Source organism: Candidozyma auris, chromosome 1 (genome assembly GCF_003013715.1).
Source record: "Candidozyma auris chromosome 1, complete sequence".
In the NCBI taxonomy this organism is placed as follows: Eukaryota; Fungi; Ascomycota; class Pichiomycetes; order Serinales; family Metschnikowiaceae; genus Candidozyma; species Candidozyma auris.
This window is the reverse complement of record NC_072812.1, coordinates 1,933,720-1,959,927: the sequence shown is the minus strand read 5'-3', so window position 1 is coordinate 1,959,927 and position 26,208 is coordinate 1,933,720. Positions and strand designations below refer to the sequence as shown.

Genomic DNA, 26,208 nt, shown 5'->3' with positions numbered 1-26,208 from the left:
TTAGTAAATTGTAATGTTATGATACAGCCAGGCCAATGTGGTCTCGCTTAAACCAGGGCTGAAGTCAATGCGCCGCACAGCGCTAGATGTACCGTCAAAATTTATGCGCGACGCTACTTAGGTAAGTCCAGTTGAGATAGTCTTTACGATGACATCGTTTTTGGATGAATGTATTGGCTCGAATCTGATTTGCTCGACTCCTCTCTTCACAAATCTTCAGCTATTCTCTTTTTCTACTCGAAGTATGAAAATGACCTCTTTTGTATCGACATTCTGAGTCAACTGCAAAGGACACTCAATATGGTACGATAGCCGACACGATAGCCGAGGAAAGGGCGTGAAACTCAACAAAGAAAATGGCCAAAATCTTAGAAAATTCTTCAGGGTCTTAGCGATCATATTCAGGTCACCTTTAGCTACTATCTTTTGAGTTAAGCCCAAATCTTTCCTATTCCCTTTCTGGTTAGCGATCCCCTTTCCATTTTCTGCAACCGCTCGTAGTGCACATTCCGAACGCCATATTCTCACCTACACCAGCCGTGTTTTCACATACCCACACGATTCTTCAGGAAAAATGGGTGTTCTAGTGGTATGTATGAACATTCTCTATCCTTATTTGAGATATGCTAACGTCAGTCACGTCTTTTCAAGAACAGAGAGATGAGAATCCTCATGTTGGGTCTTGACAACGCTGGCAAGACCACCATTCTCTACAAGCTTAAGTTGGGCAAAACATCTAAAACAGCACCCACAGTTGGATTCAACGTCGAGACAGTGAAGCACAAGAACGTGTCATTTGCGGTATGGGACTGTGGTGGACAAGAGCGTATCAGACCGTTGTGGAGACACTACTTCACGGGCACAAACGCGTTGATATACGTGGTAGATTCGTCAGATAAAGACCGTCTAGAGGAGTCAAAGAAAGAGTTGATGCGTGTCATCAACGACAAAGAGTTGGCAGACTGCTTGTTGATCGTGTTGGCCAACAAGCAGGACGTGCCTGACGCCGTCAAACCCAAGGACCTTATCGAGCAGTTTGACATGAACAGCTTGAGCGGGCAGCACGTGTGGTCTGTCATCCCCACCATTGCCATTGATGGCACTGGCTTGGCTGAGACCTTGAGCTGGATCTCCAACCACTCCAAGTGAACGGTGTCTTGGGCGCTGACAGCGCCGCTTGATATATTTGTCACTCCTTACTTTTTTTCATAGTCGTGTAATATACCCCTAATTTCTACTTGTGAGCTTCCAACACTGAGACTTCTCCGTCTTCCTCACCAAAATAGGCCTTAGCGGCCATATTCGTAAATAAGCCTGTCTCCACAACACCAACCAAACTCTTGATCTTCGCATGCAACATTGCAGGGTCCTCGATAGAGCCAAAGTCCGCATCGATGATAAAGTTGTTATTATCTGTGATCACCGGGCCGGCCTTAGCTGCGCCGCCTTGTCTAAGCACGACACTTTCTGCTCCCAAAGCTTTCAAATCGAGCGTCACCTTAGCGTAGGAGTTGGGCACAATCTCAATTGGGACGCCCCTTCTCCACAGAACACCCAAGTGATCAGGTGACTTCTTTCTGAAGTCTGCAACTACCACAAACGTTTTGGCTGCCTCAGCCACGAGCTTTTCTTGAAACAAGCAGGCACCTCCACCTTTGATCAAGTTGAGCTGAGGATCCACCTCGTCAGCACCGTCAAAGGCAATATCAACTTTAGGGTACTGTTCAATTGTGCCTATCAGAAGCCCATTGTCGATGATCAACTGTTTCGACTGGAATCCTGTTGGGATACACACGAACAGAGTCTTGTTGCTCAACTGGCCCAACCTCTCTGCCGCATAAACCACTGTGGAGCCTGAACCCACCCCTACGACTTTCACATGGTCAGGAAGGTTTTCATCCACAGCTCTGTAGGCAGCTGCCTTTTTCGCAGACTCTATTAAGTTGGACATGTTTCTGATCTGAAGTGTTGAGCACCGAATAAGCCGGAGCATTACTCATAAGAAACGAGTCTGGGGTCCGACTCCGATTGTGCAGGAGACAATGAAGGTAGCAACTGCAAGACTTGTTGTGAGACACCAGCCGAAAGTGAAGGTAAGTGCTTTTAAATTGAGATGAGAGAAACTAATTGTTGAAATTGAGCATAATTTTTCCATTCAAGCGGAATAAAAGGAGCGACGTAGGCCTGTAGTGGGGCAGTAGTTATCTGGAGAGATGGCTGCGAAAAGATCGCAATGCGTGATACCTTAGTCGGAGCCCAACTCATTATATAAGCAAAATACAATTGCACGATAATTCATAGATTTTACAGCAGGAGGTTTGTATCTTGTTGAAAATGAATTTACAGAAAATCCGAAACTAGCGATCGTCACCACTTTGGCATATCTTTCGAATCTAAACAGTCTGTCCAAAACTATCCTGATGGTGTAAAGTATATGGTCTCCGAGTATAACAATCTGGCTCCCAAACTTGCCAAAAGTGCACTGGATGACTAAGAAAGTTCCCTCACGTTAGGCTCTTATAGAGGCCATGAATTCTACGTGGATAATTTACACTGTGTATCATGCATGTAGATACACTCCCCGTAATCATGATTCAAATCGAAGCATAGAATCTTCCGAAAACAAGACTGTTTCTGCTTTCATATTTATTCTTTGCATACTTCACCTTCTGTTTGAGAAAGTCCACTGTGAGGCCACGAGCTTGTTTACTACAGACAAGACATATGGCCCTTCTCTCTAAAAGCGACTTGTGCACATCTTACACAATTTCAAATTCACTTCAAGCAATTAATAACTCAATCATAGTGACTTCTAGATCTAACTCTGATGTGGGAAGTAAATCGCCACTATACAACCAGGACCAAGGCAGTTTCGCAGCCAAAGGGCAATAAGCAGACAAACAAAGGTCAAACAAGACAAGAATCACAGAGACAGCAGAATCACTGTATTATCAAGTCGTTTCGTTTATTCGATCGGCTTACATCTGAACTCGTTGGGTTTACTGTCCCTTGCCTTTCACCCCTAGTAGTCCTTCGCAGTCACACTTGTCACGTGTGTCTCATTCTTTACTACATATCCTCGCACCTTGTTCTCAGTAACTGCTAATATATGAGCCTGCACATAATCGGCTCCGTCTATCAGTGAGAAGCCCACCATGAGAGCTTTGGTAGAAAGTGAGAAGGTGCTTTGGAGGAAAAGTTGCCTGTATACACTCCCACCAACGCATTTTTTTCAAAGTACATTCGCAGTTGTAAAAATTTTCCCCCATCTTTCTTCAATTACACAGCGAATCCTCCCCATTCAAGATGTCTGCTGCCAACAAGATCTTGTCCGAGAACCCAAACGAATTGGAGTTGCAAGTCGCCCAGGCCTTCATTGACTTGGAAGCCCAGACAGACCTTAAGGCTGACTTGAGACCATTGCAGTTCAAGTCCGTCAGAGAGTTTGAGGTCTCTGGCGGTAAGAAGGCTCTTGCCATCTTCGTGCCAGTTCCTTCCTTGGTCGGCTACAGAAAGATTCAGACCAGATTGACTAGAGAGCTCGAGAAGAAGTTCCCAGACAGACACGTTGTGTTCTTGGCTGAGAGAAGAATCTTGCCAAAGCCAGCTAGAAAGTCCAGAAAGCTTCAGAAGAGACCAAGATCCAGAACCTTGACCGCTGTCCACGACAAGATCTTGGAGGACTTGGTGTTCCCTACCGAGATCACCGGTAAGAGAGTCAGATACTTGGTTGGTGGCTCTAAGATCCAGAAGGTCTTGTTGGACTCCAAGGACTCCTCTGCCGTTGACTACAAGCTCGACTCCTTCTCCCAGTTGTACAACAAGTTGACCGGTAAGCAGGTTGTCTTCGAGATTCCAGGTGACGTTTACTAAGCGTGTTTCACTGCTCACTTGTAAATCTTGTTTTCGCTTCCAACTTCCTTCTCATTCCATTGGCACTTTGGTAAATGTTGAGATTGTGCCCGTCATGCTGGCAAATTTACCTTGCTGGCAATTTCAATGACAAATACTGTAATCTAATGTGGTATTTATCGCAATAAATATAACTATCCGATGCGTGTTTCGTAGCATATGTATTGAAATTATATGCGTTTGGCGTAAGCAGTGGGGAATAGTCCCTTTCTACCATCAACCTCTCCTTCAGTCCATCCACTGCCATCTGTGTCTGCTTGTACGAGCACAATTTTGTCTCCTGCCCTAATTGTCAATTCATTGTCTTCCTCTGCAGTATAATCATAGAGCGCCTCCAAATATTCCACCCTTTTAGCTCCTCGTTTCGGTGCAACTGCCGGTCCTTTCTTTTTTGGTGTCTGTCCCAGATCATTTTCATTGGGAGGTACACTCATGAAAGCAAGATATGAAGTTGGAGCCAATCCCTGTGCACCCGCATTATCTCTGAGAGTAGTCCACCCAGAGCCATCATCTTCCTCCACAACATCGTAACTTTCACCCTGTCGGAGAGAAATTTCATCATCACCGGAAGCCTCGTATGGGTAGTTGGCTGTAGCTCTTGATGTGTGATAAGCTGATTCTGCATTTGACGCAGCTGTTTTCTTTCTGCGCAAACTGAAAAGGCCACCTGAATGTGTCGTCACATTACTAGTAACAGTATGAAGCGATTGGGTCTCGCTACCTTGATCTGTTGCTGGCAGCTTCTTTTTGTGTTTAAAAATGCCAAAGCGTGACTTCTGCGGTTTGGCTTCTTCGTAATAAGACATGTCTTGATCACCAGCGAAGTTTTGAATGATCTCGATTTCAACCTCTAGTTTGACTCTTTCTGAATCCTCCTTCATGAATTTGTGAAGTAAAGTCAAAACATCGTCGAGTCTCAGATCGAACTTGAGAGTTTCTTTCTCCTCCGAGGCGCTTCTGCTTTGTGCGACCTCCTCTAGCTTTTGTTTAGCTATAAGTGTACTCTCTTTTCCAGAACTGTATTTATTCAATGTTAGATTGAGTCTTCTCTTCAAATCTGTCAATTCAGGCTCTTTGGTCACCAACGATTCATCATCGTGCCAGAAGCTACAGGGTTCAAAGACGAAGTCGTTCGGTTCTTTCCAAGCTCTTGAATTGTGTTTAATAAACATGGCAACGTCCAACTTAGGATTGTTTTGATCAATGGTGGCATCTATGTCATGAAGCAAGTCCTTCACTTTGTCATTTGAATTACGCTCAATTATGGACGCATTCTTTAACACCTTGTTTAAAATGGCCACACGTGTTTCGTTCAAATCCTGATAGTAGTCGAGAATCTCTGGCAAGTCCTGGAAGTAGTATTTGTCTTTAAGGCGGTTGGCTTGACTGATGCAAATTAAGTATGCGTTCTTACCAATATTCATGTCGACTTCTTTTTCCTTGAGTCTTTGTTGGTACTTATCGCTCAGTGACTTTTCGGTTTTCAGTCTAGCATTTTCTGTACTCTGGCACAAGGAATCGTAGTGCTTCTTTGCCTTGGCAACCTCCTCCTCCAGCTTTGTCTTCTCGGAAGTTAAAAATTCGTGAATCGTGTCTATGTGTTTTGCAATGTTCAGGCATTTGCTCTGCAATTGAATCACGTTGAAAGCAATATTCGATGTGAATTCACTGGCCAAATGGTCTCGTTCTTTGGCGATATTCTCAGTCTGGGTGAGTACCTCATTCCACAACACCACCGAGGCGCTCTCCAATGATCCCGGTGTGATTTGTGGTTCATCTCCCACAGACAATGCAGATGAGTGTTTTGCTTTTTTAGCAAAGTGTCTTTTAGTCAAGTCTTTGAGCTTTGCGGCGTATTCTTGTTCAATGGTAGCTCGTTCTTTGTAAAAGCTGTCAATGTCCAGCAACCATGAGATTCCATTGTTGATCCACTTGGAGGTGCTTTTGTACTGATCTTTTAGGTCGTTACCGATAGAGAGCTCTTGTAACGACATTTTAGTGTATAGGATGAACCTAGCGAGACGTATCTCTCCTATTATCTGGCATTTGTTCCCGAGAGCGGTAGTGTATGGAGACTAGCCGAGATTTTGATTCTGCTTCCATTTCCGGGGAAGCTCCGGGTGGACACGAAATATTGAATGGGGAAATTGAGGCCACAAAAACAAAGGACAGCCTGCGTGCAAAATTTTTGAAAATCACATTGCAATTGTTCGGTGTAAGGTCCTTGTATATGTGTATTGTGGAGGTTCAATCAGCCTCAGAGTAAGCGTCCAAGATGTTTCAGGTAACGGGACACACTGAGAATGGTAAGATTGGTTTTTTTTTGTGAAACGATCTTCATTTGACACATCAGAGGCGTTAAATCGGATTGAGCGAAAGATTCTTCCGATAGTGGGCTCCCTTGCCATGTATTTGTGCTGCTGCCTTTTTTTCGCAGCCAAAAGCACCGAGCTCGGAAGGTTGATAGCACTGCTCATACCTAATCAGTGGAGTCATTCACTTCATACTAGTATCAGATAATTCTAGCAATTTGATTATCATGTACATAGCGAGCAGTTTTTTTGATCCTGGGAATTGAAGAAGAGGCTACAAGTAAAAAAGTTACAACGGGTGACTCTCCATAGTATGTGCTCATAGTTATGGCTTCAGAATTATTACTGGTGCAACGCTCAAAAGAAAAGAGTTTGGAAGCTCTATTATCTCTATACTTCTACCATTACATCATCTTGCCGTTCCCTTTAACATCTGAATTTGATGTTTATTGCTCTCTCTAGCATCCCTGAGCCTCACTAAGGCAGGACAACATACATAACTCACGAGATTGCCTCAGATTTTGCCACAAAAACAAACTGATCCCCTTTTTATTTCCTTAGTTTCCATTCTTGATTCCCAGTTCCCTTTAAGGACGATATTGCCATTTTGACTGTCCTTTGTATTTTTGTTACTTTCTTACCTGAGTGCGCTGCAGTTGCAAACTTAGAATTCCTCGCCATTCCTCGTACATATACACGCACTAATCAAAGCCTACAACCTTCTCTTAAGCAATCACACGTTTCTCTTTGGCACTGACATTGGCCCTGTGGACGTTATCCTGTAAAAGTGAGACAGCCATTTTACATCAAGAGCTTACAAGCGGGCCTACGTTCTCGGCTCAGGTCTCCGGCCTCTCTCCTTACCAAGTACCTAAAACCTCGCCCCAGCCGTTCCTCGCTTCGCTTTATCAAGAACGTTTACTCCGATTATCGTGCCCTAAGAACCCGTGGTCCTTTGAGCATAACATTTGCTAAAATGTCTGAAGAGTTCGCTCGTCCTAAAAGGTCGGGACTGCCGTCCCAGACATCAAACCATCCCACGAGCAGAAAACAGCGGCTTATGGGATTCGCAAGGGCTACCAGGGATACATATCTACCGAGAATCACCAATTCTGTGTCGCTGATGACTTCCAATATCGGAAGCAAATCAATTGAGTATGATGAGTTTGGTATGTTGGCTGCGTTGCCTCAAAATACGCAGTTTACCTTGTATCCATCGTACACCAGAAAAGTCGGAAATAAATACGTAGTCAATGTGCGTGGCTGGATGTGGTGCCCAGGCACAATGTCTAGAAAAAACCGTTTGGTTATCTCGTTGGCTAAGCAAGTGACTCGCTCAAATGACGATACTGCTCAAGTGGCAGTTGACCGCCTTGAGCACGATCCCAAATTATCGCAAGACGTTGCTGTACCGGATCAAGATGATTCAGACAGCATTTCCATATCAACATCAACATCTGGTAGCTCATCTACAAGCGCTGCCTTTCCTAACCTGAAGGACATGGATGTTCGCCTACGTGGACGACTTTCTTCCTTTTTGGCTAGATCTATACCAAACGCTGGACTTGCAATTGTAGTTGGTGCCGTTAGTCCTCTCAAGGATGGTGATCTCCGGCTGGTTTCTGTTGTTACAGACCCTAATGGACATTTCAAAGCTGATATAGAGATTCCCTATGAGCCCAGTGTGATACAAGTCAAAAGTAAATTGGATGAAACTGTTTGTGCATTTCAGGAAGTTAGCATCGTCGAAACGGAAGGTTATGGTGTCATCAGTGATATTGATGACACCGTAAAGCTCACTGGTGTTGTTGGCGAGAAAAGAGAGCTCATGAGACGTCTTCTTTTGGGTGACATTGATTCTTGGGAGCTTAAGCCAGTAGTGAGTTGGTTTAATCAGCTATCTAATCGTTTGAAGGCAACTTTCCATTATGTTTCCAATTCTCCATGGCAACTCTATTCTACTATACAAGAATACTTTCACCATGTGGGACTACCTTCAGGTTCGTTTCATCTCAAGCAATACACTGGGAACATTATGTCCTCCTTGATGGAGCCATCAAGCTCAAAGAAGCGGTCTTCTCTCTCTCGTATACTTGAGGATTTTCCCAAAAAACAATTTATATGCGTTGGAGATTCGGGCGAGCACGATTTTGAAGCGTACGTCGATCTTGCCAAGTCATATCATGGCCAAGTTCGTGCTATTTACATACGTGCCGTCGATGATTCATTGTCTGATGTGGATGACAACAATATTCTTACTGAGATACACCGTTCATTGAAGGTGTGGAAATCAAAGCAGCCATCAAATCATGTCGCATCGCAAATCGGAAAGACTAACGATTTCAATTTAATAGATCTCTCCGATAGTTCCATGAAGACAGCGGAGAAAGACAAGGAGGAAACCTCGAGTCATCGACTACGTCCCATGATTCCTAAAAAGCCGGCTTCTCTAAAAGGAAGGGCTATTCATAAAGCTCCACCACTTCCCGAAAGAAGATACCTCAGACCCAGTCAAACTGATACGGAGATCATACATAAGAATATTGCTACACGTCATGGCCAAGGGCTCTACTCAGACCGAGCTCCTAGTCCTGCTTCACTGAATGAATCGGATTCTGAGAGCGACCATCTCAGCGACCGAATTGATGTTATGAGTATCCACGGTAATAGAAGCTTTTACGAGCTAGAAGATTACGATAAGAAAGGAGCTCTTTGGCTACAACGACTCACAATAGCATTAAAAGAACTCGATGGCAAGGGAGTCGACATCGCATTCTTTAATGACAATGACGAGGAATTTTTCTTGGAGTCATTGCAGTCAATCGAGAAGCACAGTCGATGAATAAAAGCTTACTTTGCCATTTTAATAATCGTCCAGACCGTCCTGGTTGAGAACAGCCATATATTATATATATGTTTGTTGAGAATCAATACTGATATTAGCAAAGATATTCTCATATTCGTATAATGATGAACCTTGGTTAAACGTCACTCGCACTGAGTCAGCGTTATAAAATCCCCTGTCATGTCTCCTGTCTCTCTCAAACTTAGTTGAACTCTGCATTGGTTCCGTCACCGTAGTCTTTGAGCTTTTCTTCATCAGGCAAAACCTGCTTGAATGAAGACAAATCCATCTCGTTATCTTCACTAGCTTCTTCAGTGTAGAACTTATCGGCGAACTTCTCCTGTAAGATCTTTTTACCAGTGCGCTGTTTCTTTTTATTCTGATCTTTCTTCTCTGCCTTCTTCTCATTTTGCTTTTTCTTCCACTGGGCAAACGTTTCTAGCGTGATAGGAGTGAACTTGGACTTGTCCAATTTACCTCTTTCCAACTCAATGAATTCTTCCAACGTGATTTCTGGCTCCGACTCTTTCGCTAACTTTTCTAGTTTTTTCTGCTCCTTGGTCTTCAAAACGAAACCGGGAGGCAAAGCATGTCTGTACATACACTCGGTACCACCATTGGGACAAACCCAGAACCAACCGTATTTATCATTCTCCACTGCATCGATGAAATACTTACACACCTTATCAGTGCTTGTCTTTGGATTACCATGCTTGGACAAAATGACCTTCCTCAACTTCTCTTCGTCCCAGTTGTCCATAGTATCAGCTTCTTTCTCAGCTCTGGTATCTGTGTACAAATCCTTCTTCAAATCTTTACGTCCAACATTCACGTCGTGGGAGAATTTACATTTGTTGCCCTTGTTACAAAGACCATTCTTGAAAAATTCACAGAGGATGGATTTTGGATCGACACCAAATGGCACCTTCTGTTGTTGAACACCAAACAATGCTGCTGCTTCCTTCTTGGCTTGCTCAGCAGCTCTCTTTTCTTCTGCCTTACGCTTTTGTTCAGCCTCCTTCTTTTTGGCTAGTCCACCATCGACACCACTTTTCATTTGATTAATTTGCTGTTGTACCTTCTTGGACTTGTTCTTATTCTTCATACCGAAGCCCTTGTCCTCGGCAAGCTTGGCCTTAGCCTTTTGCTTGGACTTATCAGCACCTTGCTTCTTAGGGGGCATTATTTTTGTAAGAGGATGCCTCTTGGTATGTGAGCTTTTCTCAACTTCTTTTTTTCTTTGAGAGTTTCCGCCATTGCTTGCCGCATACAAACCTTTAAGACACAGGAACACGAGTTTTCAGTCACGAGCCACTTCCAAGGTAGATATGAGGCCCTGCATCGTCGCGGAGTATAGACAATTCATGCAGAAAAATGGTTGCAAATTTTCCTCACTTCCGATTCTTTTTCCGGCCGCCTCCCAAAAGATTGTCCAATCTTGTAGACGACTCAAGCTTCGGGATATCTATTGGTCCTTTCTGAGAGCCTCCGCTGACTGTATGTTGAAGAGACAACGACGGGCTCCCTTTAATCGTTTTGGCGCTATTCGGAGGAGGCTGTTCGAATGCGGTAGCTGTATTCATAGTTGGTGTAGTGAGGGAGTCCAGCTTTTTAGCAACCCGACTGCTTCGAAAAGGTATATATGATCTTCGAGTTGCTGAATTCTCTTGAGGCCCATATACCTTAGGGCTGCCAAAGTTATCTGCTAAACTGCTCTTAAAGGACGTATTAGATTGCGTCCTAGCCAAACTTCTGTTCAAAATGACGAGTGCTTTCTTGTCATACACATGTGGAGCGGAATCAATTGGTGACGTCAAGTCACTACTGGTACTCTCTTTGGTATCAATGGATGCCGATTGGGCATGCTGCTTGACATTTCTGCCGGAGAAATTTTTTCCATTGGTAGTCATATTAGAAACCAAGTTGGACCTCTGATCAGTATCCTTTGTAAAGAATGAGTCGAAATCATCTAGTGCCGCCCACATATTGCTGAGTGTTGCACCAGGCACTTCATTGACCGTAGATGCACCGTCGGCATGATCCACCTCAGACTCGTAGTAATCCTCCATTAAGAATTCAATCTCCTCGTCAGCAAAGTCCTTTTGCTTTTCCTCAACAGTAGAGCTCTCGTTACATGTTTCAAAAACTGCATGTATGTTGTTTCTCGTGCTAGCGGCAGTAACAGCTGGCATAGGGATAGCCCACCCACTGGATTCCGGTATGCCAAAAAGAGTGGCTGTCTGCTCGTACTCTTTCTTCATCGAAGAATTTCCTAAACTCATTCTTAAGATGTCTTTATCGAGCTGAGATCCGGATATCACCACTGCTTCATCGAGAACTTCAAGCGCTGGCTCAGCGTACTCTGTGAGAAGAAGTCTCAACAATGGAGAGATAAGATCAGCACCGACACCAACGAAGTCATCCTTCAGCAAATCCACGAGTGGAAGGGTATGCTTCAATATGTTTAAGGTCTCAAGCTTGACCCAGGGAATTTCATTTGAAAGCAAACTTAACAATAAAACCAAAGTCTGGGCTTCATAGTCAGGGAAGAAACTGGTTCGTATAGTTGATATAGTTTGAACCAAAAAGTCCTTCTTCGAGCGAAATTTGGACTTTGCCACTGAGTTCAAAATTCTAGCCAATGCCGGTTTGTTGCACGTGGCAGCCATTTCCCCGATAAGATTGCAGGCCTCTTCAATTTCAGGAGTAATATTTTGCTCCTCAAGTGCATGGAGAAACCTAGGAAGATTAGCAACGATGGCAACAAAAAGCCTGTGATCCCCAGAACCAATAATTTCGCTATCCTTCAAGTGATTGAGTTTGTCCAAAAATTTGATTGTCGGCTCCCAAGCAACTGAAGATCTTAAACCAACCATGACGATTTGCTGCAAACCCTCAAATCTACCTTCCCATTTGGGTGGAAAAGTCGAAATAAGACAGGATATGGTGTCCGGAGCGTCAAGATCAATTTTGGAAACAAACTTTGACATCGTTGATATAGTCTCAATAAACTCATGTTCATGTATTGTTGAAAGACAAGCGACACTTGACCAGAAGAGTTGAGGAAAATCAATCAAACTCTCAGAATCCAACTCCGCAGTGATTGCATTGAGAGTCATCAAGATCTGCATGGCGAAGCCTTGGATATCGCTCGACTCGTCAGCGATAGTGTTAGAAAGACGGTGCAACATGTCTTTTAGCATTGCTTGATCAAGGAACGATAATAGAGATCTAAAGATTTGGAAAGAGCGACAAGCAATGTGACGCACAGCACAAGTTGTTGCCCATTTTAAAGAAACACGACTCCAATCAGCTTGCAAATTTGGTACTGTTGGAGCAAATATTTCTAAGATCTTTCTCACCAAAGAGTCCATATTTCTGGGTGTTATGCCACCTTTTTTATCATTATTGAGATCATCATAAACCCATAGATACTTAAAGTGATCTTTATGTCTTAAGATCTCGATTGTCTGAATCGATTTGGGAGTGTTGGGTGCAATAGAATGCACTAGGTAAATAAGAAGCGAGGCAGCTTGTTCTTGTACAACGTAGAAATAATGGTCAAGTAACGAGAAACAGACATGTAAGAGCAACGGCAAATGTGGAATGATCATCTCGTTATTGGATCGGAACAAGTCAACTAAGAAGACCATTGACAATTGGCCCAAAGAGAAGGCAGACTCTTTTGAATTCTGCGAGAGCAACTCAGTCAAGTTAGCAGTATATGGGAACCCCTCCACAAGGTCTGCCCTTCTAGAAGCCGCCAGAGAGAAAGGATGAGGTATCATTGCCTTGGGTTGTAAATTCCCGATCATCCTACTAATAATGATGGATGAATCTGGCTGAGAATAGACAAGATAAGCTATGATCTGTCTTGAATAAGAGACGAAGCTCGAATTTCTTCTTTCAAGACAGTTTCGCATGATGTATTCGACAATGATGTCGAAATTGCTTTGTTTTGTCCCTAGAGCAACCCAGAGAGCCTCAACTTCATTCGATATCTTTTTACTGAACTTCACAGTTATTTCAAATAAATTATTAAGCACCATCAAGGATGGAGCATCAATTTCGTTGTTGAAGGGCTGAGACTGCGTTTGAGGTTCAGATAATGTTTCCTCCTCCTTGCTCTTATATTTCAATTCGACAGTTTGAACCCATGGCAACAAGCAAGCCAAGATATCCCTTCTTGTAGAGTTCCCCACTAGATTGAAGTACTTGGTTAAAAAGCTGATGAACGTAAATGCGTCTTTGGAATGAAGTGAAGCAAGTTTTACAGAAATTTCAAAAAGAACCTTCTTGTAAACGACCATGGTTGTACAACAGACACTTTCAGTAAAATAATCTGCAGTTGTTGTTTTTAGGAATCTGCTTTCCATGGACTTCAATAGTTCAATTGCCGACACTCTCGTCAGATATGAGTCAGTGCCTACCAAAAAGGTCGAAAGGCAGAAAATATCGTGAGGCATACTTTCAATCTTCCTATGTTTGAGGAAAGCATACACAAGGTTGGTATAGTAAACTTCCTTTACTTTTGCGGAGTTGCCAGGATTGTAACACTGACGCAAGACCTCTTGGTAAATATCATCATTGTTGATGTTGATATCCATTATGTTCTTTAGTGCAGATTTACCCATCTCAAGCACCCTCTCGTTGTCCGAGAGTATGATTTCATGAACCCAATTCATGACGCTTTTTATGTCGAAAGAGAGAACAGCAGTTTTTCCTGGAACTACTAATGATTGTTTTAAAGCTCCAGAGCAAAGTTTGGCCATACAGCTCAAGGATGCAATTTGAAGTGCTTTGATATCGATTTCCAACAATCCAATCGCTGTAGCGGGCTCTTTGAATTGTTTCGCAAACGAAATCATCACTTGTGTTCTCTCTTCAAGTATATCCTTGGAATCACCATATCCGCACCATTCTTTCAAGTAGTTAAAACAGCCAATACGTGCTTCAAAAGGCAACCAGTTATCGAGGTCCAGTTTCTCTTTTAACCCAAGAAACACGTTCTCGAGAAGTGCAGCAAAATAGCAACGCAAACGTTGAAAATCAGGCAGAGTTTGAACGAAAGGAGCCGATAGAAATACTTTGCCGTTCTTAATGATTGAAACAAGGTTGGAAACAGTTGTTTCATCATCGTAGAGAATATTGTTAGACTTGAAGCGACTGGTAATTATACTCAAAATGTGAACAATCTCAATACGCACACGGTCCTCCGAAATATCTCTTTTGTGATTATCCGGCTCCCATTCGTTCATCGAGTCAGGAAGATTCTCAGCAAGAGTTTTGAAAATGTTTATATTGATCGAACTTAACCCAGCAATTACCGCATCCCTAATCATAGGCTGAAGAGAGCTGAGTAAAGGAAGGACCATCCGAAATACGGACTTTGCACTTGTAATTTTCTGATGCTGAATATACATGGTCAACAGCTTCTTATGTCCATGGGTTGGCTGCGACGGAAACGAAATTTTTTGATCGTTCGTGCTGGTCAATGAGCAGCATGCAAAAATCAAGTATAGTTTCCATTGGTTGATTAGAACTTCAGGTGGCGTGGAAGTCGAGCTTCTTGAAAATAGAGATGATGTGTAGTTCTTATAGTTTTCCGAAAATTCGAGCACCAACTCATGCATTTGTACGAGTCTCACACAAACAATTGAGCGACACATCGCAACAGGCATGGGACATCGTTCGAAGAAAATATCCAACAACTTAGGATATATCCTGAACCAGATGGTACTGTCAACACCATGGTCTGAGCTAGCAAATTTGGTCAAGAGACCCTTCTTGGCTTTGATCTTTGAGAGCCTTGTACGCTCAGGAACACTCAAATCACGCTTCAAGGGCTTTAAAAGACTCATGAGGTCCACCTCTTCTAGTACATGAATTAACCTTGTCCCCTCGTCTGCCACATACTTTGAGGAATTTCTTGAATGACCTTTCATGGTGCCACCAGAGCTAGGCGAAGGCTCCTTTTTTCTATCCGTAAAGTGGTAAAGTGACTGATCGAACTGTTCAACAATTCTCAAAATTGATAGAGCAAGTGATCTCACTCGACTATCTTGTGAACACAAGAAAAAAAGTCCGTTACCCTCGACCTCTTCAACGACAGTCACTATATTCTTCCATTCGAGTTCCTCATAAGGTTTCCATTTGGTGGTGGGGATCTCCAAATTGGTCAAGTCAGGAGCCTTGTAATTAATTTGATAAAGGTCGTTAAGGACATCGCTGTTCATAAGTTCATTATCCTGTTGAGCTAAGAAGTCTTCCGCTTCCTGACTAAATTGCATCGACCAACATCTGAGGAGCTCAACATAAATTCGTAACAATCTCAAAAACTCTTCAGAATTAAAGTAGTCTGATTCATAGTGGGGGCCCGGTTTCTCTGTGAGCCGAAAAGCTACCTTGCCAAAGATAGTTATAAGTTCACCGGCTCCCTTTCTAGAAGCTAGCTTGAGAAGTGCGTTGACAGACGCATTCGCGATCTGAGCATTATAATGAATGCTGTTTCTTATGAGTATCTCAGCACAACCTTTGAAGCTTATTCCGATACCTGAGGCGCCCTTGTCGATAGCAAGAGGAGCAATTGACCAAGCGCAAGCATTTATTATTGCCGCAAAAAGATCCTTGTTTACATCCCTAGATGTTTGATATGAAAAGTCCAAGCCGAAAGAGAAGCTCGAGAAAGAGGATTTAACATTGTTACCCACGCTCGCCGGTCCCTCCGAGCTTGTCCATCCAGACATGCCGCATCTATTGTCAAGTAGTTTGAATAGCAATGCAATCGTTCGACATATGTCTTCGTGGGATTCAAAGTTTTTTATGCTCTTGAAATCAAACATAATTTTATTCCACTTCCGAAGCTCACGATTTTGATCTTTAGTTAAACCTACCTTATTGCTCTTCTGGATGTTGTCAGGTGGGCAGAAACGAAATGCAAACTCCTCCAGAAATACCTTGTCAGTAGGGAACTTTGGCTTCTCGCCCAGCTTTAGATCTTTCAAACAAAGCATATAAGATTCAATGACCAAAATGAGCTTCTCTGGAGAACAGTTCTCGAGTGTCAGTCCATTGAAGCTGCTTTTCAAAAGTTTCAAGATCACATTCTCAAGAACGAAATTAAAATGATGAAAACCGACTATTCTTATGACTTCAGATGTAGCATTAATCAAATTAGTGTCCAATACAATCCATTGCTTCTTACCTGAGACTTGCGGACCAAAGAAAATGAGCTCAAAGAAATTCTCAAGGCGCTTCATAGTGTTGTTGAGTGTATCAGGAAGCCTGTTCATGTAAACCCAGAGTAGTCTAGACGCACACACCATAAGTGTAGTCTTATCAGCAATGTCGCCTTTGGGCTTTAGCTTGGAAGCATTCAATTCAATCATCTTGAACCAATGATCTGCAAACAATTCCTTTGGAGCAACAACCAAACTAGACGTCATCAATTCCACAGCTATAGCCCAATCGTTTGCACTAGCTGCAACTTCATTGGATGACATACTTGGGATTGACAGTGTAGCATTGTTTACAAGTCTTGCTGAAGAATGATTGCAAAGTACTGTGGCCTTCTCGAAGATTTTAGTGATCGTCTCTACCCAAAGAGGGTGGTTAGCCTCTGCCGTTAACAGAGTTGCCAAAGGTAAGATTAGATCACTTATCACCTTTGCATACGCAATTGAGATTACGTGATTGTGGGATTGCGAGAAAAATTTAGTGAGAGACTGGAGAAATTCTGCACTTTCCTCAAAAGCCTCCAATGGATAATTCGAGAGCTTAAGGTGCTTCATACCTTGAATAAGTAAGCAAATGTTGGGCTCTTCAGTTTGCTTCACAGAAGACGGTACTTTCTCAAGATCTGCGATAAACCTATCGCTTACACTAACGAAACGTTTCTCGGACATATATCCCAAAAGTTCTGCGAAGAGATTCCAATTCGCCAGTCGCACGAATGATTCTCGTGTAGTAACGGGATCCGTAGTTCTTAGCTGGGTGTAAACAATCTCTTCGAGCTTTTCACCGAGATCATCTCCAACTGCCTCATAGGAGGCTTGCTTAACTACTTCAATCAAAACACGACAAAGAATATAGATAGAAGCTAAAGATTTGCGCTCAGCCTGAATTGCAGTATCCCTAGCCTGTGCAATCTGCTCGTCATAAAACTTCTTCTGCCTAGTGTATTCCAGAGATTGCGTTCCAGTCTCTTGATCGAGAGAACTTCGATTTCCGTTGCTATTGGTGGGAACGACTGATGCAGAGTTATTTCTTTTATGTGACAACTTTGATAAGCTCTTAGTATGCATAAGCGATAGGCTTCTTTTACCTTTTCCTGGAGGCTTTGCAGTCTTAGACTGTAGACTATTTTGAGAAGATTTGCTCATGGATGTAGAGGTTGCGATTCTTGCTAAATCGCCTTGAGCAACATTATAGATCTTCTCCACCTCAGAAGCTGCCATTGCAGCTACCTCGCTTTTGGATTTTCTCCAAAACATCACCGAGTCAATCACCGGTTTAGACTTCCTTTTCGCGATGTACCCAAGCGCAGAGACAATGTTGTCAAAGTTCGGATCAACACCATGAGCTAATAGCTCCAAAATTGGAGGTTCGTTCAGCAAAGGATACTCAAGACACATATTCAATTTGCGTTCAGCATGGCGCACAAATTGCGTGAATACAATGTGAAGAGTATACTCGGCAGGAGTTTTCTGTTCTGTGGCCATAACACGACGCATTTGAGCGAACTCATCTCCGTGAGAAAATGAAAGCTTCAGTGCCTTAGCTGATAGAGGAGGCGGTAGCTGTGGAGAAGGCTCGATGTAGTTATGGCTTTGAAGAGGCTGAGGAGTCTGAAAATTCAGCGAAGCAGCGATTGGCAATGTCGTAGAATTGGATAAAGGTAATCGATTGGACTGACCAGAAGTATCAAACTCATCGAGGGCTCCAAAATCACTGACACTCCCCATGTTGGCTTCCGAGCTAATGTCAGGATCAGGAGATGATGCAACCATCTTTCGTAGAGGATGCGATGGCTGAGACGGTCTTTGGCGAGGGAGACGTACCGGGGTCATTTGGGGTGCCACTTTTTTACTAATTGTAGGTACTTCCTCAATAGGAGAAGCTCCACCATGCTTCGCAAAGGCCAGAGATATTGAACTTGGGTGAATCATAAAAGCATCAGTATTCTCGTAAATTGTCTCCTCCGAAGTCATATGGTCGACCTGTCTCTGATACTTGCTCAGGAAGTACTGGTCAGCAGGTAGAGGTGACAGCTGCGTATTGACAAGCTGGGGAGCTGAAACAAGCGGCAGTTGGGAATGGTCATAATCAAATGCAGGGCCTAAAAAGGCCTGTGTTCCACTGTCTATATCTGGAGCATGAGGGGTTTCAGGAGATTCATATTGGTGTTCTCGCTCTTGTTGTAGGGTAGGTCTTTCAAGAGGAGTATCATCTAGTCCTTGGGGACTGTGGAGTTCGTCACGTTCATAAAGTTGTGTTTCTTCGTTGCTAATTGGGGTAGCAGATACTCCTTTGACAGGACTTTCTTCGAAGGAATGGGCGTCATACTGTTGTTCTATTTGTCTGAGCTCCTGTCTGGAGTGTCCCAGCTCCTCAAGATTGGGAATCTCAATCATGAAGAAGAGAAGCTGAAAACTTAAATCGTCTCGAGAAAGCTTAAGACACAAACAACCCTGTGATTTGAGTGTTGAAGGTGGTGTCTTTAGTTCCGGATCGTGATTCTTTACCAATGTGTATATGTCGCACTGGTGAGGTCTCGCAGGTGCCTTGTTTGGTACAGGGAAACACAACTGGGACAGCTTGACACACAACAAATGCATAAAAAGAGGAAGAAGGAGGTGAATTACTGAAGGGGAGATTTAAAATGGTGACTCCTTTTTTTTTTTTTTTGTCTTTTTCGAGAATTAATGCTTCGAGAGATTCATAGTCTACAGATCCATCAATGATCGGAATTTGCATCCAGTGGAGCGCCAACAGACAGCTTTTAAATTGGAGAGATGCCAGTATTAGAATGGACTATTTGAATACATACCAGACGAGCAAAATGTACCAACAAGCACGATTGCCATACCATGTTACGTCTATTCTCATTAGACCCTTTAGAGGCCATTGTTTCTTTCGCGACTGTCCCTAGCTGCCCACACACGGTCGTGAATGTATTGTGTGGATGTATCTACAAAAACCGAGGTGCAGCTAGTGCTGGGAGCCAAAATTATAGAAGCAACAAACCATCACAAAACTAAAGCAGAGTCTAGATTTATTGATTTCCGGCATCGATTGATAAAATTCACGTCCGTGATCTTATCATTAGCTTCGGTATTCAGCGTTCGCTCACCATAGCTACAAAAGAGAGCTCCTCTAATCAACACTTCAAGAAGTGGCCTTTTTAGTAAAATAATCACCTTCTTCACAAACTACCTATAAATAGTAAACGATTTCTCCACAACATAATCTCCATGACATCATTTCCATGGCTAAAATGTCTTCTACTACTCTAAGCTTATCTTGCGCGCGCACAGATCTTTAGTGTGGAAGCTTCATCACCTACTACCATTACCAACAATGTCCGCAGACGACACCTCCACGCTAGTGAATCAGTTTATAGCGTCTGTGGCCTCATCGGGCGAAGCTTCTGAAGTTGCTGCTGGTAAGATTGCAGATAATCTTGCATCGGGGTCGCTTTCTTTGCTTCAGTTCATTCAAGTATTGGGACCTACTCTCACCTCAGAAGATTTATCCACAAGGACTTACTCATTACACTGCCTCAGCACTACGCTTCGATTGCTGAAGAAAAAAGTCAACCTTACAAATCAAGATGTGAATGTTTTGTTGCAGTTCTTGGTCAAAAAGCTAGAGGACGAGAAACTCACGGCTCACACTCTTGCCGCTTTAACGTCGTTGATCCAGTTCAAAAAATTCTTGCCTCGTGCAAACGATAGTCTTATCAATTTGACCACAGCATTGACCAACATGTATGACCCCAGAAAACACTTGGCTAAAGTTCGCTATGAGGGATTCCAGCTTTTACGAGTGTTGTTCGACTTGCACCACGAAACTATTTTCTCGACCAAAGAGTTCCTGGAAGCCTTTGCTGAAGCATTTATTCACGTTGCCTCCGGCGAGAAAGACCCAAGAAATTTACTCATGTCTTTCCGATTGAATGTTTCTGTAAATGAGAAGTTTTCATTCGACGATAGAACGACCAATGCATCTCACGATCAGATCCTCACTGATTTATTCGATGTATGCTTTTGCTACTTCCCAATCTCTTTCTCGCCTCCACCAAATGATCCTTACAAGATATCAGCAGAAGACTTGAAGAGAGAGCTCAGAAAAACGATCGCTTCCCAAACTCAATTTGCCAAAGATACATTTCCGGCGCTCTTTGAAAAGCTCACCTCTACGAACCCAACTGTAAGGAATGACGTTTTGCAGACCCTTCATTTGTGCGCCCAAAACTACACGGTCGCAACTCTTAGAGAGTACTGGATCACCATATGGGATGCTCTCAAATTTGAAGTATTGCACAACGATGTTCTGGTTTTCCGTCCAGAGACATCCTATATCATTCCTCCAAATGTAGAACAAATCGAGGATTCGGATAATAACAAAAGCTTGTTTCTCACGCTTCAAACGTTGTCCGCTATAGTGCAAAGGCTCTCAGAGTCAGACGAGCTGATTGACGCATTGATTCAAACAGTCCACAATGACCTCAGAAGGAATTTTGAGTCACAGGATAGCAAAACAGTGAAGCAGTCAGTCATTATCATGAGCGCTCTTGCAAGTGTGTCTTCAAAAGTTTTCAACAGCTTCGTCGAGTTTTTGTTCTCATTTGAGGTTTGGGGGAAATATGTGAGAAGTGACATCCAAGAGAAACCAGAAAATGATGAGAATGATATGGAAGTTGACATCTCACTCACTGTAGCACGTCAAAGGGATCTTATAGACAACCTTGGATTTGTTTTTACGGCCAGCATGTTGCTTGATACATCCAATGATCTCATCACATATAAGGATCACTTGCTCATTTTCATGGGACAGCTACTTCAAACCTCATCAAAGCTTGACAAGACTCTCAAATGCAAAATTACCCAACAGTTGGTCAAATTGATTTTGCTAAAAGATTTCTTGGTGGGCACAGAAGTTCTGCTCATTCTTGGTTGGCTTAATGAAAACTTAGTGAGTGCCATTCAATCAAACGATAGGGGGTGGGAAAAAGACATATTTGTCAAAGAAATTATCAGTGGTATTGTCCATATCTTGAGTGAGGGAAGCGAAAATAAAATCAATGAAAATGTGAACTGTGTTATTGAGATAATTTTGCCAACGCTTTTGGACAACTACACGGATGCCCATATTTTGGAAATAATCAATAAGCTTTGCGTCAATTACAAGATTTTAGAAGTGTTATCTATCAGACTTCTTAACAAGATCGCCTATGAAGAGCTAGACCGTGAAAGATTCTGCGGTATTCTTGACTGTCTTATCAACTCATTTAACCAAACACAGTCCGTGAAACCGTTTATGACGAACACTTGGTACAAGAACTTCGTTCCTCGCTTCTTGGATCTTCTAGTGCAGAAGTCTGGCGATGATGCAGCAGTGCTTGAGATGAGCGGGAGATTGCTTGGACTCATTGTACGTTACACGGAGAAGTCTCATCAACAAAATATTCTCAATGACACCCTTCGTGATTTTTGGGAGAAGCCCGGAAGTGCGTTGAATGTTCTTGACGCTCCAGCACCAAAGATTGCGATTTTGAAGCACATTTTAGCAAAAGTTGATAAGGAGTGTAAGTTTCCATACCCAGTTCATGAAAAGGTTCAAGAGAACATCAATTTGGCTATGAAAGCTGAAGCCCTGTTTGTGAGAGTTGGGTACTTGCAAACGATTGCCCTCCTAGTCAACAAGTTCACGAAGCAAAATGATGAATCGAACTCCGAAATCCTTAATAATGTTTTTTCCGGGTCTCACGGTGATATTAACTCCTTGGAGTTTGCAACTTGGATCTTGAAAGGCTTGATCACGAGAATCGATCAGGTAGGTTTGTTTTACCTAAGAAAATTGCTTGATGAAGTGTTTGCGTCCGAGGACATAAGCTATAGCAGACAGACATCTAAATGCTTCAACATCTTGATGGCAGACTTGGATATCTTTTCAAATCCTGAGAATACAAAAATCAAGATCATTTCTGGAGTTGTCAATTTGAATGTGAAGCTTCTTTATAAACAACAGAGTTTTGAGATCATATTAGATAGAATACTCAAGGAGTTCGAGACGATTGGAAGTGATGAGAGAAAGGAGGTGCTCTTGGGTACATTGGCTATTGTTATTGGAAACATCTCGTCAAAGATCTTGAGGCCCCACCTCGGCGAGGTCTTCCCCATGGTGCTCAATGGGCTAAGCATTCAAAACTCTATCATTTTGAGAGCATCTCTCGATACGTTCAAGGTGATCATCAGCGAAACACCAGAGCTTATTTCTGAGAATATCGATAGTCTCTTGGCGAAGCTTGTGGACTTATGTACATCCAAAATCATTGTGAACAAATGTCTTGTCAATGATGAGAAGATACGAGTTCTCGCGCTTGAATGCCTTGAAGGCATTTTTAAAGAAATGGAGCACCCGCAGATCATCAAGTACCAGGCGACCACCAGAAACAAGCTAAAGGCATGCCTTGACGACAAGAAGAGAAGTGTGAGGAAAAAGGCGTGTGATGTACGCCAGCACCTCTACGATCTGGGTCGGTGATTGTTCGCCCACTACGAGTCCAACTTCCCTGTAGATACATTACTCTATTATAGACCTTATACACCAAATGTAATTACATGCAAAAGAAAACAACACACACACAAGAAGTATTAGTCATCATCTTCCTCCTCGTCGGATTCATCGTCCAAGCCCACAGGAGCCAAGCCGGGCGTGAGACCAGGGTACGTGAGCAGACCAGACTTGATCTTTTCGTTGAAAGCCAGCAACTTAGCGTCAAGCTTGCGGTCCTTTGCTCTATCGAACTTCTCGTTTTTCATATTTATGATCTCCTTCTGCAACTCCGCGATCTCTTCCTGGATTTCCGGATCGTTGACATCGGCAAACCTCCTCAAGGCATTGGAATTCTTCTTGATGAGCTTTTTAAGGTACTTCTGTTCCCCTTCGGGTGCAGCGGCCTGCCCATTTTTGTGGCTCTTGATCACATTGTATCTCACCAACTTTTGAAACTTTTTATCCTTTTCGAGTCTCTTGTTGATCTCCCTATTCTGCCTCGCCCTCACTAGCTTATTCTTTTTCCTCACTTCTTCCTTTGACTGCCGGTGCTTGCGAGCCTCCAGCGCAAATGCACTGGCGTCTGTGACCTTCACTTTTTTCAGTGGTAGAAGCGTTGTACCAGGCAATACATCTTCGAACAATTTAGTCACAGTGGCCCGAGCCTTGGCCTTGGAGGTGGCCGAGTTGAATGACATTAGATAGTAGGTAGCGATGAGTAGTGCATAGGAAGCCACCGAAAATCAAATGCTAGAGTGGGAGCGTTTGGCTAGCGGCACTGTATGCACACCACAGAGCCCTCGGCAAAAAGTGACTTGAGTTCAAAGGGGGAAAGTGGAGAAGGCCAGCTTCACCGAGGTCGCGAAAATAAGACGTTGAGGGTGAGGTGAGGATGCTGGGAGTTAAGAAACGTTTGACCGCCATAGAAATGAGGCGATAAGGAGGCAGACGCTAGAAACCTTTTAATGATAAATGCTATATAGCTTTTTTAATTATGATTGGAAACAAGAGTCAAGAGTTTATCGTAGTGTTTTTTTTTCTTTTTCTCTTTGTGGTCTTTGAGTGGGTACTTGTGTCTCACGCTATTGGATGCTTTAGGCATAATGTGATTAAGGTTCGATAGCCAGCATCAAGCCGGCTGCGTTGAAGAGAATGCGGATTCACTTGTGCAAAATCACTTGTGCAAAATCACTTGTGCAAAATCATTTGTGCAAAATCACTGGTGCGGAAGGTGTCACAGGGAAATCAGGTCATGTGATGAGGGCCCCGTATCAAGGGTATCATTGGAAACTCCTGATAGACAAGAGATCTTTACATGAAATTGAAGAGGCCCATAAATATTGTTGCCAGTATGATGGTGATGTCTTTTCTTTTCTTCTGCCGCTGTTCGCTCTGCCGTTAGCAGGCTTTTCACCTTTGTATGGGCCTCACTTTTTGTGGAGAAGCCCATTTGAAAAGTGCACATAGCAACCGAGGCAATGGTCCATGTGAAAGACGGGACAGGTCAAGCATATATAGTGGGCCACCCCCGCGGATTAGCCCCAGATTTTCTCTCTACCTTATCAATACTTACAAATTAAATTATATTTATTGCATTATGTCTGACGTTACCGCTGATGGATTCAACTCTTCTCCTTTCCTCAAGGAATTGTACGACGGCTTGCAGGACCCTGAGCTCAAAAAGAAGGCCATTTCTGGTGTCAAGGCTGTCATTGTCATCACCTTGAAGAACAAGGAGGGCAAGGACCAGTCATGGGTTTTGGACCTCAAGAAGGAGGGTACCATCACCAAGGCCGACTCTGTGCCAAAGTCTGACGTTCAGTTGTTGCTCAAGGACGCGGACTTCGTCAAGTTGGCCAACGGTAAGGCTAACGGCCAGAAGTTGTTCATGAACGGCAAGTTGAAGGTCAAGGGTAACATGATGAAGGCTACCGCCATTGAGTCTGTCTTCAAGTCCATTGACCCAAGACCAAAGTCCAAGTTGTAAATGTGCCTGGTGTTTCATTCAACCTACTTTATATGAAATAAAGACTTGATATCTTATTATTTCAGTATTGTACTATTTCGTCCTCTGTAGCCACCACCACCGTGTTTTCCACAGCTGCGATCAGGTGCACTCTAAAAGCCTCCAGAAGACCAATGAGCTGCCCCACGTCTCGTGTGGTCAAGTTCATTGTGAAGAGCCCTTCTGGACCATTGTCAAATACGAGTGTCTCGCTTCCCGCCAACGTCATGTTGCTAATCGGGAAGGAGGGGTGGAACTGTACTTCATGCTTCGGTTGCTCTGCATGTTTGTCCCACATCACTACTGTTCCATCTTCGTAGCCTGCCACAAGTAGATCGTGTTCATTTGCAATCAATGATGTCACAGCCGCGTCCTTGTCTCTCTTGAGTTTAACACTCGTCTGGCTATGGCTAGCGATTTGAAACTCTTGAATCACTCCTGACCGGTAGCCAACGTACATAACTTTATCCTCACACTCAAACTGTAGCTCGCCATTAACAATATCGGAGCACGCTAGCTTCTTATCGGTAGACAGTATGGTGACACAAAGTGCTGGATCTTCATGATCATCAATTCGGAGAAATTCCGACACGACATTCCCTGACGCACACTCCCATAGAACGGTAGAGCCGTCCTCAGACGTCAGAACAAAGTTACGTCCAGCACCAATTAAAGCAACGTCGGTAATACGCTTCTTCTGATGCTTAAAGACTCGAGTAGGTTGCTCATTGCCAAGTTCCAAGTCCCATAGCTTGATCTGAAAATCTAACCCAATTGACGCAATCACCTTGTCTGATGGGAAAACCCGAAGCATGATAATATCAGAAAAATGAGCGCTTTTGATTCGTTTGATCTCTGCCTTGTTCTTTGTGTCGAATCGTATCAATGAGCCCCTTTCGGTTCCCACAAGGAGATTCTCTGAAGATTTGCTTAGGGCGACTGCCAGCACCAGGCGAATGTCGAGACTTTGTTTAGGGAGGGTGCATTTTCTTGCCGGAGGCGACACAGTAAAAGTATGCTTGCCACTTTTGACTATCTCGAAATTATCACATTTCAATTGGATGCCTTCGCTAGTTTTGGTAACTACGACGTCTCCGTATTCCAGGTGGTCTTCGTCAGCCGAATCTCGTAGAGCGATCCAAAACTTGTCCTCATTGGATATTCCCAGATCAACTTCATTTATGATCTCCAAAAGCTCCTTCTGAGCTGTGAGTAGCTTCATGCGGTGCAATTATGAGTGTGTTCAAGTGGCAAAGGCAAAGTAGGACAGATATATGGGGTAAGTCGCGATCATCTCAGAAATGACCTCATGAAGCCACCTTCGACGAAATTTCTAGTTGGTATATTAATGACTT

At 43.3% G+C, this 26,208-nt stretch overlaps 11 protein-coding genes across 11 annotated transcripts; 5 read left to right on the top strand and 6 right to left on the bottom strand. All coding sequences in view use genetic code 12, as the record gives it.

Annotated features, from left to right (window-relative positions):
- Positions 1-574: 574 nt before the first annotated feature.
- On the top strand, positions 575-1,149 carry ARF3 (Arf family GTPase ARF3; the record flags this gene model as incomplete). The annotated part of the gene is made up of 2 exons (XM_029032275.2): positions 575-589; positions 637-1,149. 2 exons carry the CDS (start codon positions 575-577, stop codon positions 1,147-1,149), a joined length of 528 nt encoding a protein of 175 aa, XP_028892590.1.
- An 85-nt stretch (positions 1,150-1,234) lies between these two features.
- On the bottom strand, positions 1,235-1,951 carry RKI1 (ribose-5-phosphate isomerase RKI1; the record flags this gene model as incomplete). Its single annotated transcript, XM_029032274.2, has 1 exon — positions 1,235-1,951. One exon carries the CDS (start codon positions 1,949-1,951, stop codon positions 1,235-1,237), a length of 717 nt encoding a protein of 238 aa, XP_028892589.1.
- A 1,355-nt stretch (positions 1,952-3,306) lies between these two features.
- On the top strand, positions 3,307-3,873 carry RPS7A (40S ribosomal protein eS7; the record flags this gene model as incomplete). Its single annotated transcript, XM_029032273.1, has 1 exon — positions 3,307-3,873. One exon carries the CDS (start codon positions 3,307-3,309, stop codon positions 3,871-3,873), a length of 567 nt encoding a protein of 188 aa, XP_028892588.1.
- Positions 3,874-4,082: 209 nt separating this feature from the next.
- Positions 4,083-5,906, bottom strand: BZZ1 (Bzz1p; the record flags this gene model as incomplete). The annotated part of the gene is made up of 1 exon (XM_029032272.2): positions 4,083-5,906. The coding sequence occupies one exon, from the start codon at positions 5,904-5,906 to the stop codon at positions 4,083-4,085; it is 1,824 nt and encodes a 607-aa protein (XP_028892587.2).
- Positions 5,907-7,200: 1,294 nt separating this feature from the next.
- Positions 7,201-9,066, top strand: CJI96_0000911 (phosphatidate phosphatase APP1; the record flags this gene model as incomplete). The annotated part of the gene is made up of 1 exon (XM_029032271.2): positions 7,201-9,066. One exon carries the CDS (start codon positions 7,201-7,203, stop codon positions 9,064-9,066), a length of 1,866 nt encoding a protein of 621 aa, XP_028892586.2.
- A 205-nt stretch (positions 9,067-9,271) lies between these two features.
- Positions 9,272-10,252, bottom strand: CJI96_0000910 (uncharacterized protein; the record flags this gene model as incomplete). Its single annotated transcript, XM_029032270.2, has 1 exon — positions 9,272-10,252. The coding sequence occupies one exon, from the start codon at positions 10,250-10,252 to the stop codon at positions 9,272-9,274; it is 981 nt and encodes a 326-aa protein (XP_028892585.2).
- A 208-nt stretch (positions 10,253-10,460) lies between these two features.
- CAS4 (Cas4p) lies at positions 10,461-18,701 on the bottom strand (the record flags this gene model as incomplete). The annotated part of the gene is made up of 1 exon (XM_029032269.2): positions 10,461-18,701. The coding sequence occupies one exon, from the start codon at positions 18,699-18,701 to the stop codon at positions 10,461-10,463; it is 8,241 nt and encodes a 2,746-aa protein (XP_028892584.2).
- Positions 18,702-19,647: 946 nt separating this feature from the next.
- Positions 19,648-22,836, top strand: MET18 (Met18p; the record flags this gene model as incomplete). The annotated part of the gene is made up of 1 exon (XM_029032268.2): positions 19,648-22,836. The coding sequence occupies one exon, from the start codon at positions 19,648-19,650 to the stop codon at positions 22,834-22,836; it is 3,189 nt and encodes a 1,062-aa protein (XP_028892583.2).
- Positions 22,837-22,946: 110 nt separating this feature from the next.
- On the bottom strand, positions 22,947-23,546 carry CJI96_0000907 (uncharacterized protein; the record flags this gene model as incomplete). The annotated part of the gene is made up of 1 exon (XM_029032267.2): positions 22,947-23,546. The coding sequence occupies one exon, from the start codon at positions 23,544-23,546 to the stop codon at positions 22,947-22,949; it is 600 nt and encodes a 199-aa protein (XP_028892582.1).
- An 899-nt stretch (positions 23,547-24,445) lies between these two features.
- Positions 24,446-24,835, top strand: CJI96_0000906 (uncharacterized protein; the record flags this gene model as incomplete). Its single annotated transcript, XM_029032266.2, has 1 exon — positions 24,446-24,835. The coding sequence occupies one exon, from the start codon at positions 24,446-24,448 to the stop codon at positions 24,833-24,835; it is 390 nt and encodes a 129-aa protein (XP_028892581.2).
- A 61-nt stretch (positions 24,836-24,896) lies between these two features.
- Positions 24,897-26,075, bottom strand: CJI96_0000905 (uncharacterized protein; the record flags this gene model as incomplete). Its single annotated transcript, XM_029032265.2, has 1 exon — positions 24,897-26,075. The coding sequence occupies one exon, from the start codon at positions 26,073-26,075 to the stop codon at positions 24,897-24,899; it is 1,179 nt and encodes a 392-aa protein (XP_028892580.2).
- Between the last annotated feature and the right edge of the window lie 133 nt (positions 26,076-26,208).